The 20,989-nt window shown below is 34.2% G+C and overlaps 2 protein-coding genes across 6 annotated transcripts; one reads left to right on the top strand and one right to left on the bottom strand.

Moving 5' to 3' along the window:
• Positions 1-918: 918 nt before the first annotated feature.
• On the top strand, positions 919-3,055 carry LOC116126396 (growth-regulating factor 1). Of its 3 annotated transcripts, none has more exons than XM_031412102.1 (4): positions 919-1,499; positions 1,587-2,034; positions 2,135-2,632; positions 2,726-3,055. In XM_031412102.1, exons 1-3 carry the CDS (start codon positions 1,310-1,312, stop codon positions 2,628-2,630), a joined length of 1,134 nt encoding a protein of 377 aa, XP_031267962.1. In that variant the 5' UTR covers positions 919-1,309; the 3' UTR covers positions 2,631-2,632; positions 2,726-3,055. The 3 variants fall into 3 exon arrangements, with proteins under 3 accessions (XP_031267962.1, XP_031267961.1, XP_031267960.1); XM_031412101.1 differs by having other exon boundaries at positions 2,129-2,632; XM_031412100.1 differs by having other exon boundaries at positions 2,126-2,632.
• Positions 3,056-4,379: 1,324 nt separating this feature from the next.
• On the bottom strand, positions 4,380-17,365 carry LOC116126349 (protein CTR9 homolog). Of its 3 annotated transcripts, none has more exons than XM_031412037.1 (24): positions 17,109-17,365; positions 16,693-16,759; positions 16,300-16,494; positions 15,531-15,631; positions 15,265-15,318; positions 14,943-15,059; positions 14,769-14,832; positions 14,429-14,643; positions 13,684-13,768; positions 12,808-12,908; positions 12,606-12,698; positions 11,516-11,584; positions 11,306-11,377; positions 10,864-11,130; positions 10,453-10,533; positions 10,181-10,339; positions 9,847-9,942; positions 8,189-8,290; positions 8,007-8,114; positions 7,692-7,916; positions 6,576-6,842; positions 6,392-6,463; positions 5,509-5,823; positions 4,380-4,793 (listed from the first exon to the last, which is right to left on the bottom strand). In XM_031412037.1, exons 1-24 carry the CDS (start codon positions 17,247-17,249, stop codon positions 4,611-4,613), a joined length of 3,249 nt encoding a protein of 1,082 aa, XP_031267897.1. In that variant the 5' UTR covers positions 17,250-17,365; the 3' UTR covers positions 4,380-4,610. The 3 variants fall into 3 exon arrangements, with proteins under 3 accessions (XP_031267897.1, XP_031267898.1, XP_031267896.1); XM_031412036.1 differs by having other exon boundaries at positions 4,381-4,793; positions 11,306-11,398; XM_031412038.1 differs by lacking the exon at positions 10,453-10,533 and having other exon boundaries at positions 11,306-11,398.
• Between the last annotated feature and the right edge of the window lie 3,624 nt (positions 17,366-20,989).

Raw genomic sequence — 20,989 nt, 5'->3', positions numbered from 1 at the left:
CTATACTTGTACAATTCCTGCCAAACTTAAAATACTTGAATAGTTTCAATATATTAAATGCAAACAAACAAACATTAAGTAGCTCTCTGTTCTTCTTTCTTTTTTTTACTCAATTACCCTTCCTCTTCCCTCTAATGCCTTTGACCAAAATCTGTACAAAACAAATCCAAAGCCATAGGTTCAGCATGTTATGATTTGGAAACAGTGTTTTCCACTCAACTTTCATTAATATTCTTCAATCTTTTTTTTCTGGTTTGGCTCAACTCAAACACATCTTGGACTCGAAATGTAAATCTGTAAAATGTAGACATCTTTGAACATCCTCCAAATGAGCAATGCTGATCACTTTATATTGTAAAAGACATGATTATGCGAATGGGTTGATGCAAACCAACACACGTTACTGTAATGTGTGGATATCACATATAACGTAACAGAACAAAGAAACAAAATGGGTAAATAAATATCTGTGATTAAAATAAAATAGAAGGGAAAAAAAGAGGAAGGGTTGCAGTCTTATCAGAACTCAAAATGGTACCTGGCACTAGACTAATAATATCTCTCACATCTCATTTTCTCAATTTCCTAAATTGAAAAAGGTCAAATAGTAAGTGGAGAGCACTGGGGTGGGTCTGAGTTAAAGGAACAGAAAAAAAAAAAAAAAAAAAAAAGTAAAAGAATTAAATGACAGTAAAAGAGTGTGACCGTACAATCTTCTCAGGAGCAGGTATTGGCTTTGTGATTGCGGTATTGCCTGATGGCTGATATTATAATAACATAACAATAAATAGTTTTCTCTTTACTCTTTGTTTTTATATTTTATTATTAATTTTACAGTCTTTTCAATCAACTCCCCCTTTAGGCTTTAGTTTATGGGTTTCCGTAGAGGTGTCAGAAACATCAGACAAGAGGTGCAGGACCAGAAGCTACAGACAGGTGCAGTCATAATATGAGCAGCTATCTCATCTGAATTCTGAAGGGAGAGAGAGAGAGAGAGAGAGAGAAATGTGCCAACACAGTAATCAGAACCGTTGGTTTTATGCATGTACAGAAGATTCTGCAGGCCAATGGTCCCTGAAATAAATATACCTACTCTACTCACACACTAAGGCCTCCCCTAGTATAGTGTGAGTAATGACCAGCCCTCAAACAAACACTACAAACACACACCCTGGTTTCCCCATTTTTCACTGAAAATATCTTTTCCTTCTTTCATTCCCACTAGTTTGTTTTCTTAAATCTTAACACCAAAGCAAGTTTTTTTTTTTTTTTTCTCTCTAAGTCTTGTTTCATCCTTCATTCATTCACAATGAGTATGAGTGGAAGAAACAGGTTTCCCTTCACTGCATCTCAGTGGCAAGAACTTGAACATCAAGCTCTAATCTTTAAGTATATGCTCTCAGGCATCCCTGTCCCTCCTGATCTCCTCTTCACCATCAAGAGAAGCTGCTTTGACCCTCCTCTCTCTACCAAGCTTTTCTCTCACCAACATCAACATGGTTAGTTAACTACAGCTTTAGAATGTTGTTTTTTTAATGGGTTATTTATTTTGTCCTTTTAATGAGGTTTGTGTTTTGTGGGTGCAGTTGGGTGGAACTGTTTTCAAATTGGTTTAGGAAGAAAAATAGACCCAGAGCCAGGGAGGTGTAGAAGAACTGATGGAAAGAAATGGAGGTGCTCAAAAGAAGCATACCCAGATTCAAAATACTGTGAGAGACACATGCATAGAGGCAAAAACCGTTCAAGAAAGCCTGTGGAAGTTACTTCAACACCACCTCAAACTAACCCATCGACACAGACCATCTCATCTATCACCAGAAACTCATCTCTTGTTAATCCATCTTCTGAAACTCTTCACCACCAACCCCAAATTCACTATCCTATTCCTTCTTTTAATAATTCCCATCTCACCACCCATCCCTTTCTGTATTCTTCAAAGCCTCCTGCTGTTGGTCTCTCGCCTCAGGAAAGTTTAAACTTGAACTCTGGTAACTTGGTTTTGGATTCTGGTTCTTTTTCCCAGACTGACTTCAGGTTTGTTTAAAAACAAGGTTAAAGATTTTTAGGCTTTTTGTTATGTTTTCTTTTCATTAACAAGTTGGGTCTTTGTTTTGTTGTGATCAAGAAGAAACAGGTATGTTTATGATCTTAAAGAGGAGCATGTTGATGAGCATGCTTTCTTCTCTGAACCATCAGGAACTATAAGGAGCTTTTCTGGTTCATCTATGGATGATTCTTGGCAACTTACTCCATTGACTATGAGTTCCTCCTCTTCTTCTTCTTCTAAACAGAGGGGTTGCTCTGGTCTTCAGAGTGATTACTCTTACTTGCAACTTCAAAGCCTCAGTGATCACAACCCAAAACAACAACATAAGCAACAAGATCAAAACTGCTACGTGTTGGGTAGTGATATAAAATGTGAACTGCCCATTAGATTGGATAGAGAACATGAAGAAGGACCCCAAAAGACTGTTCACCGATTCTTTGACGAATGGCCACCAAAAACCAGAGATTCATGGCTTGATTTAGATGATAAATCATCAAACAGTTCATCTGTTTCAACCACCAGGCTCTCAATTTCCATTCCTTCCGCACATGACTTTCCCATCTTCAATTCAAGAGCTCCATGATGGTAATTGAACAGTTCTTTGAAGTTGTTTAAATTGATTAACCATCGTTTATTCAGCAGTAAAAAACTCTTTCTCTACTTTCTGTTATTTTGCAGATGGTTGAATTATCGGTGGTGGGCTTGTGTATTTAAGGCCAACTATGCACTTTGTGAAGTTTACTCCCTGCTTGAGTTCTAGGGACTGTCGATGTTAGTTTCTTTTTTAGGCATTTCTGCTAAATTTGGTGAAGTTTCATTATGTGTTTTTTAATGAAGGATCCAATGTGACAGCTTGGTTGTTTCTGCTCCTTTCTACCTGACTTCATAAATAGATTATGCTTCATGATAGCCAAAAATCTGTTTATTGATGGCTAACATAACATATATATTGATATAAATCTTCAGGGATTCTCATGTTTGCTTTCAATGTATTGTCAAACCCTAAAAACTCAAGCTCTTGTTCAACTCATTATAATTATAACTGAGGGACCACACCAGTGTTGCCCAGGGATTCACTAATTTTTCACTAGACCCCTCTTGTATCCTTTAAACTCACCCAAAATGCAACCATAAATTGAGATATTTATCATTTTCTTACGGAATATACCTTTTTAAAGGTTTTGAATCATCATCAATATAAAAATATAAATAGATAATACTTGCAAGTAAATTTCTGAAATATAAAGAATCTCGAGAGGAAAAGAACAATATAAATTAAAAAACCTTTTAAGAATGATTTAAAATATGCTTTTGCAGTTTCATGAGGCAAGTCATAACTCATAGTAAAGACAATGCTTTGACGAAAATCTTCCAGGCCTTGTATATGATTTTATATATTAAAAAAAAGAGGCCCTCGTGCACGGTGAGAGTGTCCTTGAAGATAAGAAGATCACATGTCTTGAGAAAATTTGGTAATAATTTCAATGGGTTAGCTCAAGTTTCTTTACTTTTTGTGTGTATGTAGTATTGAAGTCTGTTGGTTAGTATTTCTCAACACGACCAAAGACTAAAGAATAGTTAAGAGCAAGAAAACTGGAATGTTTGGTTAATGTAACAACACGGAGGGCAATTTGGTCAGGAAAACAGAGGGTAGAGCATTGGCGAAAAAGGGGTCTACCTGTATTAATCTGAAGGTTCTGAAAGTGAAGCGGGGTTAGTGGGTCTGGGTCTAGTTCTGATTAAATTGGTCCAAAAACAGAAGAAATAAGATGTTTTTACAGTCCAGACTTTGTAAACACAAAGACTTACACATTAATCAGTGGCACAGTGCTCAGAAGGTGCAGAACTGAACGTACACTTTTAATCCTCCGAACCCCCTTCTCAGTCTGACTCTGTTTCTTTGTCAGTCCCATCCCATTTAATATCTGACAAATTCACCTCTCTTTTTCTAACAGAAGATACTCCTCAACCAACGTCGCCGTTTCCTTCGAGGAAAATCATTACTTTTAACTTTCTCTTGTAAATACCACCCGTGGTTATCGTGTTTATCAAAACTCAACTACAAAGTACAAACTAACATGTGCATTTCATTTTATTTTTGCTAAAATAAAAACTTATATAACGTGAAAATAATGATAGCTGCATGTTATTTGCAAAAAGAATGGTAAAGCTCAGTTGCAGTAACTGTAATTTTTCTTTTAAGTTTTTCCATGCCATCATTAATCAGAGAAGGATGGAGTGCAAACTTTGCTGCACAAACACGATTCCTGCAGGCCCATATCTTTCAATGATAAGAAAATTTTATCTCCCCACCCGTAAACTGCTGACGAGGAAAAGTAAAGATGATTTTAAACTTCAATATGAATTTCTGTTGCAATTATATTAAGATTACAATTAAAGTACAACATACAAGATTAAATTATAAACTGTATAATAGAAAATATGGGGAAACACATACTGCATGTATAAACACTGTAGTGATTGCCCAGAGTATGAGCACATTGCTCAGAAAGGAAGACATCTAAAATCCCAATGTGCATTTAACTTACTTTCCTATCTCAACCTAATCATCCTCAAAACCGGTATCTCCATTCATCTTATTGTCATCCTCCCTTACTTCATCATCACTGTCTTGCAGCTCAGCAGTTTTGTCTCTCATAGGACTGGAGGTTGTCTGCTTCCCGTATTGCTCATCATCATCGGATTCTGATAAAGCTCGTCTCCGTCGAAATGCCGATGATGAAAGCTGGATATAAAGTAAAATCTTAGCAATAAATCACTTAACAGTAATAACAAAGATTTACTAACTTTATCTCACCTAAAACTCAAGTGAAAGCAACTACGTAAAACGCTGAATTCACACAGACATAACTGATTCATGAGTAGACAAAACATTTTACTGAATGATATATACCTCCAGACATGGAATCCAAACAAGGACGATAGCGAAACTAGGGGTAATAAACAATGCGATAAAGCAGCAATGCATCCAACACTAGTGTGAATGCATCTAGCAACAAGATGAAACGAGTCAGGCTATATCAACTTAAATTCTTAACTAAAATTTTTATACAATTTTTTAACCAATGATCCATTGCAATCCAATGATTGTCAGAGGGAACTAAATGGTAGTTAATTTTTATGTAATCTCATCAATTTTTAAACCATTAGATTGTGATAAATAGATGGTTATGAATTAGTGCAACAGGTTGGCCCAGACACCCCCGGTCACCAAAAGAATAAAAATAAAAATTAGTGCAACAAGTTCAAGTTAAAAATTTAAGTTGATAAAGCCTAAGGGCAGAAACCATTTTCACAACGTTAACAGCAGAATGTGTTAATGTCACGATCATGATAACATGAAATTTAAAAGTGTAATAAGGTCCAGGAACCTTTTTTCATGTGCTCCATCGCATAAAGAATTGGAAGTCAATGACAAAAAAATAAATATAAAATGTTACCATCTCATCCTCGGCATCTGAATCTTCAAGTCCAGCTGCTGCAAGGCGATCTTGAGCATTTTCTCCTGCATCATCATCCTGATCGTTCATATGATGCGACTCCCTATAATTCATGTTGGCATCTTCATCATCTAGCTCTTCCGGATCATCCATCATGTCAGCTTCTGCATCAAGCGTATCATAACGTGACTTTGAGCTCTTGTCCTTCTTTCTCCTCTTTCCACCCTTTCTCCTTCTCTTCTCACTATGCCCACCTTCATCATCCTCATTTTCAGGCCTTTCCCGTCGCTTAGATGAGCTGCTCTTCCATTGCTCCTGAAAAGTTACACCAAGTTACTATCTAAAGAAGCTTCATCCTGAAGTAGTTTAACCATTGAATTGTTGAATACATCTGATACACCGTTAAGGTGTTAAAACATTTTTATGGGCATTAATTTTATTCTCAAGCACACGACAATAGAAAAGAATCTGCAGCTGAAAAGATATAGCATAAAGCCTTAGAACAAATGTGCAGGACAGATGGAGCTGCAAATTCAAATATCTTCAAGGTTTCTTAGAATACCTGGAGAAAATACTTAGCATTCCCAATATTCACTACAGCAAATAGTTTCTTCATCTTCTGCCATATATGTTACTTTTAAACCATTCAAAACAAAAAAAACCTTTATCGAAATCTCTCAACAACGAGGAAAACAAAAATATTGGAAAAAAGATTTTGGTTCACTTATCAACTCTTTCCACATGTGATATTTACATTACCACTGTTAGGACAATTATAAATCATGGGCAAGCTTCTTAATCACAATTAATTTTAGATTACTGGCACTGACTACCAATAAACTTGAAGATTTTAATGCCATATGCCATAATCAACAACACTTACCTTTACACGTTGAAAATGTTCTTCTTGTTGCCTCACTCGTTTTAGCTCATCCTCTTGTTTTCTCCTCTCCAACTGTTTCACCAAAAAATTGGTGACTCAATTTTCCTTTTTTTTTTTTTATAAGTTTCATCACTCATAAAAATAATCGATTTAGAAGGCATTAAGAAATTTCATACTAGCATACCAGGAATTTCTTTTGCTCTTCGGCCTTACGACGGGCTTCCTCAGCCAATGCAACCTGACGAGCAGCTTCTTGTCTCTGTCGAGTCTGTTGCTCCTCGCGCTCAGCTGCCTCACGGTGTACTTTTGCAGCATCTAGTAAGTGCTTGCAATACTCAACATGGGTGTTAATTTTCTTCTCATCAAACCCATGAAGGTGAAGATTAGAAGCAGCAGACAACTGACTAAATACACGAACAGCATTCTCCAACTCTGCAACTGTTGAACGCACCTATAATATATATCACAGAAACAAACTCGCAATAAGACAGCATTTACATACACACACAGAGAATAGTAAACTAAACGCAGAGAACATAGATTCCAGCATAATCTAATCCACGACATAATTTGGGATTTAAGCAAATAACCAATTTATTAATAATTATGTAACCATTACATTGGCAACATGAGCAACATGTAAACTACGTTGTAGAGCAAAAAGAATAAAGAAATAAAAAAAAATCTCCAGCCTTACAAGATATCATATATATACAAATACATAAATTAAAACTTTTTCCCTATTTATGCTCATTAAGATTTCCCAAAAGAAAAAAAATATGAGCAAATATCTGTCTCCCAGTCAAGAATTTAACAAAGTCATATTTACTATATTCTACAAATACATGATTTCTTGCACAACTTATTCACCACAAATCACAGTTAGTATGGATAAAGGATAGTAGTTGTCTATTGTCCGTCACTATTATTGTTATTATAAAAGGAAAAGATGATAGACGTCTATCAATGACAACCACCCAAAATCAGTTCTCCACTTTTAAGTGTCATATGCATAATCATATCACCTGTTTTCTTCACAAATTCAACCTACTTATTCCCTGATCAATTATTATCAAGTCCTAATATTGTGATGTTCAGATGTGCAATCATTCTTAACATACAGAGTCATGTATACCGCCTTTCATACACTGTATAACCATGTCAAATATGATGAAACACTTAAGAAGTGTTCTACAACAAAATTAACCTCACAAGCTTGGAAGCTACTCATATAAATGAGAAAAATCCAAAGGAAACTAAATAGCAAGAAAGACTCAGGAGAGAAAAGTCATCAAACAACCTCATCTGCTGTTCTCTTTGTCTTTTGTAGGGTGGATGCAGAAAACTTTTGCATTGCAACACCTGCATCAAACCTTAGTGTGTAATTTGAAGGAGCCAAATGGATAGCTCTTAGTAATGTTTTCTTGCAGTCTTGCCACTGTTCAGCTTCATAATGAGTACGAGCTAAATAGAGAAGAACTTGAGAGTCTGTATTGTGATAAAATTTCCGCAAGCAATTTTGATACTGCAAGTAGCACGTGTTATCAACTCATTATGCATGCATACAATAATAAAGAGAAATTTAAAAAAATATGAAACACAAATAAGACGGCACCATTTTCACAGCCAAAGCAAAATTTCCTTGTGCAAAATAAACATGCGCCAAATTTATCCACACATCGGGCATCTGGACAAAGACACTTCCACTTGCAGCTTCTTGAACCTACAATGATGAAAAACTCAATACAGCCCCAATAATTTAAAAACAACACAAATGAGAGAAAATTGTATGCTTACCTGTGTAAAGATATCTTTTGAAACATCAAAGTGGCCTTTTTCTGCCAAGACCACTCCAGCACCATTTGCAGCATAAAGATTGGATGTATGCTGCACCAGAACCTGAAATGATGAAGATATAAAATATTAGCTTCATAGATCACAGCACGCAAGATATCAATATCAATGCATTAAAAATATATTTAACTAGAAACACAAAAAAACTGAAGCTAGAAGCTAATGAGCATGAGAAATAAGAGGGTGAATGCTCAAGGAAGTTCTAGCAGAATCAAAGCAAAAACTGTTTCAGTCAGATACTAAAAGGCATATCAAAAGCTTGTTAATAAGAACACCAATGTCTCAGATTCCTCTTTTGTTGTTCATTTCTTCCTCTCATGAGATCTATCATTCTTTTCTCGTTACTATATTAAGTTACAATGAGAACTGTACCAGAGCTAAATCCAACTGAGGTTAAGAAGCCAAAAACCAAAAAAGGAAAAAAAAAAAAAAAAAAAAACCAGTCTACTCCTTTTCCACTTTTTACTATGAGTCATTTCTTTTATTCCCTATCATGATTATGGGCTCTTTCCTTGTTCAAAGAGAAGAATAGTTAATACCACTTACACTACAAACTGAAATAACATAAAACCGCCACAAACTCCAAAAACTACCATATACACCTTCTCCCATTAGATTTGGCCATTAATTTTAACTTCAATAAGGTTAAACTACGGTTTTGACATATTATAAATTTAAAAATAATTGAATTTTTTTTTTTTTAATTATTAGAAGGAAGTAAAAAATTTCAAAAATATGTTCATATATCTCAATATCAATCTATAAGCCCATCAAAACTTAAAATACCAAAATTGTAGTTGCAATTTGGCATCTTGTCTTAAGATTTGGGATTTTAGGTTAAGGTTTGTATTGTTTAGGTTTAGGAATCTCTTCAATTTTTCATAATTATACTGTTTTATCATTTAAAAGTGAATTTCTAAGAAAATTTAGAGTTGAATTGGGTAATCTAAATTGTATATACGAGGGTGAATTTTTAATTGTGACAGTTAGTAACAGTCTTATATGTTTAACAGCCCAAACTAACCGTAGAGGTTTATGTGGTAGTTTCTGTAGTTTGTGATGGTTGAGTGTATGCAGTATTAACCTAAGAAGAATATTATATGTGCATCCAAGATAGGGAAAAAAAATGTTAACATACAGCATCACATACTTTCCTACTGTATAAACTATATCTAAATCCTTCAGCTTTATATAAAAATTCAACCTTTGCTTCTCTTAAATATCCCTACAGCAAATATGACAAACAAAACACAGTAAAATTATTTGATTATACAATAACAACTGCCTTGTTTTTATGTGGTTTTGTATTAATTTTAAGCACTTCATTGTTGTGTTCTGTTACATATCAGCTGTTTTGATCTTAGCAATGAACTACCAGATCTCTTTTATTGTACCTCAATTTTGGTAAAATTAATAAAACTTTCTTTTCTTGCTAGAGAGAAAGAAAGACAATGGTAACCTTACTACAATTGTATCAAAATCATGGTTGGACTGAAAGCAGAAGAGATAGAGATTTCTTAGTTACCAGATGTTAATCCCCACAAAAACTATTGAAGCATAAGCACATTTTTTAAGGGGAAAAAGAGAAAATTAAATCATACTCTGGTGTAGAGTTCCTTTGCTTTTTCCAAATGGGTTGCTTCCAACTTAGGGGCTCGTTTTTCATTGCGAAGAGCAGCATAGTAGTTCCAGTTCCCCTTCACAACATCAAACAAGCAAATGAGATGGATGTTAAGCTAATAGGTAATGGTTTTAAGTAATAAAGCAAACTTTTCATAATCATAATGAGTTGGATATAAACAAAAGAAAGGTTAATGATCCGCAAAAGCATCATCCATATGAACTGACAGAGCAGCAAAAGTCACTGCTTTAAAAATTAATATCAAGACATGTCAAAGGAAACAAAATTATTCCCCTGTTGAACAATATACGTACCAGAGAAAGAGTAGAGTAAGATTCCTTCCCCTCAGTTGCATCACTGGCAGCACGGAAAGTTTCTTTTGCCTTAACCCAGTCATCATTTTTAAGTTCCAAGTCACCAAGCATAGATAATGCATTTGGGTGCTTGCCATTCACCTTCAAAACCTCATTAACCTATGAGGAAAGGAATCATATCATTGTAATCATATCATTGTTAATACACACATCAGTCTCTAACAATCTATATATCAAAAATAAATGATGGGGGATGTGAGCCTAATAACAACCAGTTCAATGCTTAGTTGAAGATTATTCCGAGCTTTAGCAATTGCAGCAAGCCTCAGATAAGCATCTCCATAGTCTGGATACTGTAAAAATAATAATCATCAATAAAACTAAACAAATAAAACAAGAGCAACCTGCATAGCAAAATACTTCAACACAACACGAAGCATCAAAAGTAGTCTTAAAGAGTTCATATTTTCTCTCAGTCTCTCAAACAACATTCATAAAAATGACCAGATTGATGAAAAAGATCATTCTTGGAAGAAACATACAACCATTTCTTAAGCAATGTCAACTGACTGCTTTGATCAATGGACTGCTTTAAATCCTACTACTGTACTAATGTGCTTGCAGGATGGAACAGACAAATAAAATCAAGGACAAAGGAGATGTTTGAGCACATATATACCTACCTTAAACAATATCAAACGGTACAATATGCTTGCAGCTTCTGAGTTATGTAACAGCTCAAGTAATCTGGCCAGGTTAAATAACACAGTGACCTTATTCCATGGTAGTTCCACAATATGACCATCTTCCTCAAGTCGATGATATAATTGTGTGTCCTTGTATTGAAAAATAGATGCACTAGCATCAACAGAGTAGGTGTTCACTTTATTATCAAGCAAAGTAAGCCATATGCCATTGCCTAGAGCATCCTTGAAACTTAGTTCAGCCGACTGAAAAATAAAAACATCAAAATAATCTGCTGTCAGTTATAATAAATCGAATTTTCGTGGTGGAAAGAAAACAAGCACACTCATTCAAGAACAAGGTAATGCTTATTATACAATCCAAACAGTTCTAAAGAGTATCTGTACTATATCAACCAAGTAAAAGGAAAACTGCACAAACCTCAAACTCTTCCTTTTCAAAATGTAAAACTCCAATATTATTCAGCACTTCTATTGGGACTTCTTGACCCCCCTTTTTCATAAGAGTTCGTGCCTATAAATATACCAAGGATAAAACAATACAGATACAAGAACTTTACGAGAAAAGTTTTAATTCAGTATTAGAAATACCAAATTGGCAATTTAGAATTGAGTGCAGAAAAGGGCTTACAGTTTTAAAGGCATCAAGAGCAGCGCTGGTGTCAGAGGAAATCAATAGTTCCCCCATATCAATAAAAGCCTGTATATAATTAATTGAATTGTTTCAGGAGGAATAAAAAACATAATGGAAATACTACAAAAACAGAATATATTTAGGTTTATGCATTCCAATCATTTCTACAAGTATAAAACTTGGGGGATATTGTAATATAAATCATGTTACACTGATATGGAAAATCCTCATGAACCTCCTTTAAAATTTGTCAGAGATCTCCGTTTAAATTTCATAACTATCAGATTAGGAGAGATTGCCAATGAAGAACTAAACTACTTGGGCCCAGTTGGTATTTTCATCAAATCTCAATGAAATGATCCTAATAAACTATGAAAGAGAATTCCAAATAAAGGTCAAAGCAAGAGCATAACTTATGCTTCAAGGTGAGCATTTCCAAGAAAAAGAACCAGATTGAACAACAAAAGGACTTATTGACCATGGAATAGAAAAACAGGATCTTTATATAATATACACCCTCAATAAACTATGGTAAATTTATCTGTAGGCCAAGTTAAAAAGGAGGCAACAAATTCCACTTAAGACACAACAGGATATCAGTAGAATGGTAAGGTTAACGATGCACACAACTTAAATAGCTTCTAATAGGTTAAAGTTGCAACAAGCCACTCAGCTTCAAATTGTTGATGCTCCTGTGTACTGCAATTATCTTTTTTTATCTTTTAATTCGTACATTTAAAAAGCAAGGTCAACCTCAACCCACCCATCCCATGCAACTTGCAATCAATATTAGTAGGAGCAGATTCAATGTCTCCCATTCCACTGAAATTCATCAAACTTGAAGCTTAAAAAGTTCATTATCATGTGTTGCAGTCAGTATAAAAGATGGCTGTTAACTCGTTCTAAAAGCATTATGAGCCAAAGTCATCTTAGCATGATAAAGAGAGAAGGGATTCCAAGTGATCACTGCACCACCAGTGAGATCCTTCATTGGAAACAATATCTTCAATAGCTTCAAAACTAGGTTATGCGTAACGGTCATTACACATGAAAATTGCAACATTGATCAAGCAACAGTATAAATTACCTGAGCATCCCGTGGATCAATTTTTGCAGCCTTCCTCATTAATTCCTGGGCCTTCTCAACCTGTCCAAGCTGAACATATATGTGACCGAGAGCCTGCAAGACAACAGAAAATCAATCCAATCAAAATCAAAACCAAAGTTCAAATAACTAAATCAGATTTACAAGTGATAAACAAAGGGAAACTCTCCATAGTATAACTCACTTTCAATGTCTCACAATTATCAGGGTAAATCTCCAAAACTTTTTCAAAGTTTGTAAGCGCACTTCTGAAATCTCCAAGCTTCAGTTGTACTTGTCCCAAACCTGCACCAAACAACAAAAATTGTAGAGCACTAGAAAAAATGAAAAGGCCCACATTATAATGATGTTGTGATCATTGGCTGAAATTAATACAATTGAATTGATTAATATCATGAAAAGGGACTGAATACCATTATAAATATCAGTCATCAGAATATAATCCAAATACAGTAAACATAGAAAATCTGAAACTAAATGTTAAAGGGTCTGAAGTCCAAAACAAGCTAGCATCCTCAGGTATAAATCGTGAGGCATTCAGCAAACATATCAGTTTATCAGTTGAAAAGAAAACGATTTTTACAAATATCGGAAGACTTCATCCCTAAAGTAGACCAACTCTGGAAAATTACACCAAATAGAAGATTAAAAGAAACAAAAAAGAAAAGCATCAAGGAAGATGAGGTAAAATAACTATCTGTAGAGGCACAAACTAATGTATGAATCTTATTATCAACTTAATTTTTTAAATTATCATGTTTAAGTATTTAATACATAGGATAGTCACTCTTAATAACAACAAATCAGCACCTGGTTGTTGTGAGCAGTTGTTATACAATTTCCTAAGTTTCAGGAATTTGTGGTTCATATGAAACTTTCAACTAATAAAATTTCAATAACTAGTTCTAAACTAGTAAAACAGGTTATTTTATTAACTTGGTCTGAACCTACCCCTCCAAATTTAGGAAATTTTTGGTAAAAAGTATAGTTGCTATGCCAATGCATATCAGAAATTATGATAAACAGTATATAACCCATATAGAATGAGATGATTACTGACCATAATAAGGAAATATAAACTCGTGGGGCTTATTGATTTCTTTGACAGATGCCATGTAGTAGAGCCCAGCTTTTTCATAATCCCCCTACAGTCAACAAAAATGACAACACTGCATTCAGCAGTCAGAAAGGCCAAAATCAACACAGGTGATTAGGCATGGCAGACTAAACAAATGATATTTGAGATATACTGGATGAAGAAGAAGCAAAGAAAAACTTAAAAAAATCAGAGAGAGAGCAAGGAGTGTGTAAAATAGAAGTACAAATGATTAATACCTTTTCTTAAAATCACTTGCTAAACATTAAAGCAAATGAAACAATTTAAAACTCAATAAAATTGTTAATGGAGACCATAGATGCATCTAAATTTCTAGTTCAAGACCTGATCATCTTTCTCAGGCCCGAGGCTACTAATATCAATAATCAGTGCATATTTGGGCCATCAAGTCATAGTTCTTTAACTACAGATAACTGTCAATAGGAGGCAAAGTGGCATGTAGAAAAGATAATTTTGGAAAGATTTCCAGAATAAGTTACAGGAATTGGAATAAGATTTCTAGTTATGACTGCATGGATTATACAAATGGGAGTTTTAAGTACATAGAAGTCACTTGGATGGCTTGATTTATTTACATTTATATCAACCTAGTATATTATGGGAGTGAAATCAAATTCAGAAAGAAAGAGACCATATAGCACCATATAGAAAAACCTACTTAAAATTGTATCATAATGAAATTCCAAACCTTGCTGTGATAAGATCGAGCTAAATTATAGTAAGAATGTGACTTTGTTGGCCCATGATTAGTCACAGCAAGTGCTGTTTCAGTCAGTTGCTCAACTAAGAAATGTTGACCCGTGAAGAAAAAGTGATTGGCCAGATAATTCAGAGACATTGCACAGTAGGGGTATATCTCAAAAGCTCTCTGCATTTTTTCCATTCCACTCCTGATCCCAGTAGCTGAGTAGACATGATATAGCATCAGAATTAAGAGAATAAATATGCAGAGTTAGATTGTTAAAAATAAAGTATTGTTAGAAAATAATCCATAAACTCAATAGTATGATAAACCCAAATCTATTCACCTTCATTTGCATGTAAATCCATAATAGCAAGTGCAACAAGAGCCTCAACATTCTCTGGATCTAACTGCAAGTGCAAAATTGTGAAACATAAAGAAACAGCATCAGTAATAAATTTGAAGGTACAGCAGCCAATTGCAACATATTCAACATATAAACAATTAGTTAAAACGTTACCTGCAAAGACCGCTGAAATGCCTGTCGAGCTTTCTCAAATTGTCCCAATTTATAGCGACAAAGACCAATTCCAAGTCTCACTGCTCCAGGACAATCAGGATAGACTAGCAAGGCCCTCTTACAAAAAGTCATACAACATGAATTAACAGAAATGTTAACATTCGAGTTGATGACTAAAAGCATTCTTTCAAATAGTACATATCTGATATTAGATAGGCTGTTGGTCATGAGCCCTGCCAATTTACTTTTAGATGTTAAATAGTGCAGGTTGTGAGAGTATGTGTTAGTTTATATGGCATACACTGAGATGAAAACAACTAACCTTATACATCTCTAATGAATCAGTATAGCGTCCACGATTAAACTCAACGCATGCCTGCACGCATTAGAGTGAATTATTTACAGCAGAAAACAGAACAAAGTTACTGAAGCTTTAATTTCTTCACTATGCATAAAAAACAAAATTTTTTCAAGTAGTTTAATATTGCCACCGGAGGATACTATTGTAACAAAATTTAAATTGATAGCAGAGCTGTAATGTCTAACTACAAACATAATTGCTTCGACACAAAGAACCGTTCAATTTACCTGACCCAGAAGAGCAGGGACATTATCACGATCTGCCTCTAACACAATTTTAAATGCACTTGATGCCTGTTCTACTTCACCCTTAGCCAGTAAAAGTTGACCTACAGATAACAAACATGATTTTAAATTTTGAGTACATTGTCAGTCCAAACCCAAAATATGACTCACTCTTTAACTAAAAACAACTACTGAACCATGAAATTTGGTTGAACAATCTTGAATCTTCCAAAACACTCATTTCAAGAGAAAGTATAAAACATCCTATAGATGTGAAATTGTATACCATATATCATCAGCCAAGTTTCAATCAGTCAAAGAGGTTAAACCATACAAAGGACTAAGAAGCATATATTTAGAAAAACAAATTGAATATAAAGAAATAACTCTCTGAATAAATGCAATTTGAATAAGAAGATCACCATCCACTAAAGTAGATCCACAATAAAATTTATCCAATATGACTTCTAACTAAAGAAAGGATGTTCCACCAAACAACTGTAGCAAAGAAAACCAACAAATGAGACCTATTTTAAACTCTTAAGCACTACAACTGGAGTCACTAGAATGTCTGCACAAAAAGTAAAGGTTAGCTTTGCTCCAGTCTTTAAGAGGTTATCCAGCAAAATGGTTCAGATAAAAAGTGTGATTCAACAAAATATCTAGCAGAAATTCCAGCGACCAAATGAAAAATCAATGAGCTTAAAGTAGCAAGCCAGTTCAGCTTTACTTAAACATATATGATAGTATAAAGAATCCCAACAACTCTCACCTTTCCCAACCCAAGTAGAAGGTTCATGCATGTCGATTCTCGATGCTTTATTGTAATATTGTGTTGCCAGAATAAAATGCTCCTCCTTTTCTCTTTGTTTTGTCTCAATTTTCCCAAGGTAGGTGTAATAAGCCCCTAAAGCATTTAGGATGGCAATTCTCTCATATCTTACATCAGCATAATATTCATCAATTTCTGCCAGAAAGGGAAAAAGATGCAGAATAATCACTCAAGGAAAAAACATGTTTAATTTCTACAACAATAAATGACGGCACAAACCAAGCACAGCCTATTTAGTACCACGCACATTTATATTTATTTTAGAAACCAAACACATTAAGTTAACCAAATTATAAGTAAAAGAGTGCCAATTTGCAATAGAAAAAAGAATACCAGGACTAGACCCTTCCTCCAAAATTTGACGAAATTGTTCTACTTTTCCTTGTTTGAAGTACTCCCTCTGCAAGATGAAACGTTAAAATCAAAATATTTCATTGTTAATCATTTCTTGGAATGGAGCTTTCCACACCACTACACCAAACATCACAGCTTTACTACATAACATTCAGAAACAAAATCAACCAAAAATTTATCTAACTCAACAAATTGATCCGAAACCTAATACACATTGCCTCGCTCATTAACAGTCACCACGAAACAACTATTATCAGACAAAGCAAAATATGCTTCACAGAACACTTATAAAACTGTGCCCTAAATTTTTATAAGCAAAAACATTGCTCAAATTAAAAACAGGAATCACGAGATACAGCGCAGCGCTAATATACAAAAAAAAAAAAAAAACGAACCGCGATGATGAGCCAGAGATCGAGAGGGGCTTGCTCGGCCTTGAGAATGTCGAGTATATCGGAGGCGTCTCTAGGGAGCTGATCCAGCGCCACTCTGACCTCCTCCTCCGAGTTCTGCACCGGTATGTATACGCACGCCATTGATTTTGATCTCAACAACCAAATTTGCTCCCAAATAAAAACCTAACCTAACTTCGAGTGTTTATCTTCTTTCAGGTATCTGTATTTGAATAGATACCATATTGCAGTGAACAGAGATTTGAATAAAACTTGCCTTCTTCTTTTCTTTAGTGAAGTTTATTATAACGGCTGTAAGTTTTTTTTTTTTTTTGGATGTGGACTTACATTTTGTTATTTTGCGGTTTTATCTATTGACTTCTTATTGTTTTGACGGGTTTAAAACAATCACCTCCCCTGTGGTTTTCAAATTTACACTTGGTCTCTTAGTTATGGGAATTACGTAACCACCTCCCCTACTATTGGTTATTTCCGTTAAAACGAAGTGTTGGCCGATTTTGACTTGTCGATGACCAAACACCCCTAAAAGTAAGTTTCTACAAAATTAAGAAAAATATATAAAGTTGTAAAAAAAAATAACTTAACATAAAAAATTCAATAAAATTACTTAAAACATAAGGATTTTAAAAAAAAATTAAAAAACCCAAATATATATAAATTTTATGAAAAAAATTTAACTTAGTAGCTTTGTGATTATTTTTTCCAAAATTTTTAATGATTTGAATTTTTTTTTATGAATTTAATGTAATTTTAAAATTTTTTGGAAATTTTTTAAAATTGTAGCTTTTCTTTTAAATGTTTGAAAAGCTTTTTATAAAGGTCATGTTAAGTCCGGGCAAATTTCACTAACTACCCTCAAGGTTTCCCATAAATACATGCATGTAGATACTATTGCATTATTAATTTTTCATATAAACCAAATTTAAAAACAAATAAAATATAAAATAATATTTTTAAGAAATTAAAAACTTGTTAAAACCTAACCAAACCAACAGGAAATAAACCAAATTTATTAAAACGTAAAAAAAAAAAAAAAAAAAAGCAAAACCACCCACTAGTGAGTAACCTAGTGACGAGCGGCAGAATGGTTTTCGCCTAAGCTGGAGATCTATGGATCGAATTCCCACTTAGGCCGTTACGTATTACCTAGGGGATTGTGGTGGTGGGGTCCTATAGTCTGCCTCCAACGACTAGCCGGTTCGGCTTGTAATGAACCTTGAGGACGATTAGTGATCGGTTCCATATGTATGTGGAGTTCTTTTTCACATAGTATTGAGTTTTGTGGGAGGTGGGGGGAGTGTGATGGGGGACAAGTGGGACAAGTGCCGTTATCAGGTTTAAGGAATTTTTGTTTTAAAAAATATTTATCTTGTAAATTATCAATTTTTATATTACTTATGTAAAAATAAATAAATCGTAATTTCTTTATTTAGCTAGGGCATGATAGTCATTTACTTGTGCACTCACCATCTTAAACGATAAAATAGTAAAATTTCCTGCAACTGTTAAAGCTTTTTTTGACGGCTTTTTTTGACGGTGTTAGCCATAAGAATGCTAAGTGTTAATTTTTTCAATAATTTTATAATAATGCTAGATGTACAAACTCTTTCATACAAACCAATGTGTCATAAAACGAATGGATGAATGCACATAAAAAGTCAACTTATTAAATCTCAACAAATTAGATGAATGATGTGTCAATTAAAGAGCATTGTTTTGTATATTTAGTTTGTACATGAAGCACCACTCATAATTTTATGTCTAAATGCATAATAATGCAATGGTATGTACTAGGGCTATAAATGAGCCGAGTCAAGCGGAGTATCACCCTAAACGAGTTTGACTCGATTAAGCATTAAACGAGTTCGAGCCAAGTCACGAGTTAGTCGAGTTAGGAAAATTCGACTCGTGACCCGACTTGTTTATAATCGAGCCGGTTCGTGACTCGACTCGAACTCGTTTGACTCAACTTGAAAAGCTCGATTATGACTCGATTAACTCGAGCTCGAACTTGCTTGATTATGGCTCGATTACGGCTCATTTGGCCCATTTTTTATATAATCCGTAGATCTTGTTTTATACAAATCAGATCCAATTTTTTGTAAATTTACATCCAAATCAATATAAATCACATCCAAATCAACAAAAACCACATCCAAATCAACAATGTATTGCACAACAAATTATAAAATCCTAAAACTTTAATTGGGGTTTGGGTTAATATGCAACATTTTAAAACTTTTACATGTCAAATTACAAGGCAGACCTAAAACTTTTATTTTTTTTGTAGAAAAACCCTAAACGAGCCACTATTAACTCACGAGCCGAATCGAGCAGAGTCGTGGTAGACTCGAACTCAGCTCGGTACCTAATTCAAGTATTATTCGAGTCGGCTCAGCTCGATTATAATCAAGCTGAGTTCGAGTATTTAATGAGCCAAGCGGCTTGGCTCCGTTGACACCCCTAGTATGTACGAGCCTGTATTTATGGGAAACCTTAAAGAGCAGTTAGTGAAACCCTTATTGTGACACTGAAACAACTTTTCTTGATTTTGTATTGTTTTTTAACAAATATTTTAGTAAAATTGAATAATATAACAACTAAATTAGAAATGTAAGATGTGGTAAAAGTTGATAAATTAAACAAAGAATTATAACAAACCAATTATTAAAAAAAGAAATTATTTTAAATGAATTTGATTTTTTGTACAAGAATGGTCCGAAATTTCATTTTCAAATATTAGAAAAGATTTATCTTGTCCCTTGTCAAGTAAATGAATACTTATATACTACAGTGAACTAGATTGCGGTTGGTATACTTTTCACACTTTATTCTATTATATTATCCTATCCAATCTAGTGAAAAACGTGTTTGTTTTAATATTGACTGTTCAATTCAAAATTCAATCTCATTCTATTTAACTCAAAACATTTAACAATAACCTTTTACAATCAAAATTTATAAATTAACAAAAACACCCCCACCCACCTAAGCCACTGTCACCCACCAGTAGTTGTCGACGCCGAAACGATGCACTACTGGCTGGATATAGCCGGTTGTGTGCCGATCTTGTCTTTTTCGACCAGATCTACAGCCAGAAATCTGGCCATTGACAATCAGATCTGCCCATTGTTGATGGCTAGATTTTGGCCGTTAACAATGGCCAAATTCTAGCCATAGATTTGGCCTTTTTCGGCAAGATCCACGGTGGATCTGGTCGAAAAAGGCAAGATCGACCATATCCAGCTGATCGTGCATCATTTTGGCGATTGACAGCCACCATTCAGTGGTGGTAGCCGGCTGTCGGAAGTCAATTGGGAGGGTGGGGGTGTTTTTGTTCATTTATAAACTTTTATTTGAGGGGTGTTTAGCTAAATTAACGAATATAAGGGGTTAAAAAATAATCTAAATATTTTCAGAAACAGTTTTTCAATAATATACCAAACACATTCTCATAATTCTATCATAAAATGTATTCAGAATAGGATTTTAGAAATCCTATTAAAAAAAGTGTACCAAATGCAACCAAAACATTTTAAGTTGTATTTCCTAATTTAAAATGTAAAGCAATAACATCACTGGGATACTTAACGGTGATTATATATTCATTTAAAACTTGTAAATCAACTAATTTAACAATACATTTTAAGTTGTGCTTTCTCATTTAAGAAATGAAAACATATGGGACTTTATTGTTTATGCCAAACTTTAGGGACCATAATCTAATTTATTTGAACAACAAAGGCATCAACAAGTTCCTTTGTCACCTTATAAAAGGACCCCTTGTGTGAAATAAAAGTATTCCATGAGATAAGTCATATAAATGAATTAGCTAGTGATGCGTGATTTTGACACCAACAAAA

This window comes from Pistacia vera, unplaced genomic scaffold (genome assembly GCF_008641045.1).
Source record: "Pistacia vera cultivar Batoury unplaced genomic scaffold, PisVer_v2 Contig179, whole genome shotgun sequence".
Lineage (NCBI taxonomy): Eukaryota > Viridiplantae > Streptophyta > Magnoliopsida > Sapindales > Anacardiaceae > Pistacia > Pistacia vera.
Note: the sequence above shows the minus strand (reverse complement) of the source record. Positions and strands in the feature narration are given on the sequence as shown.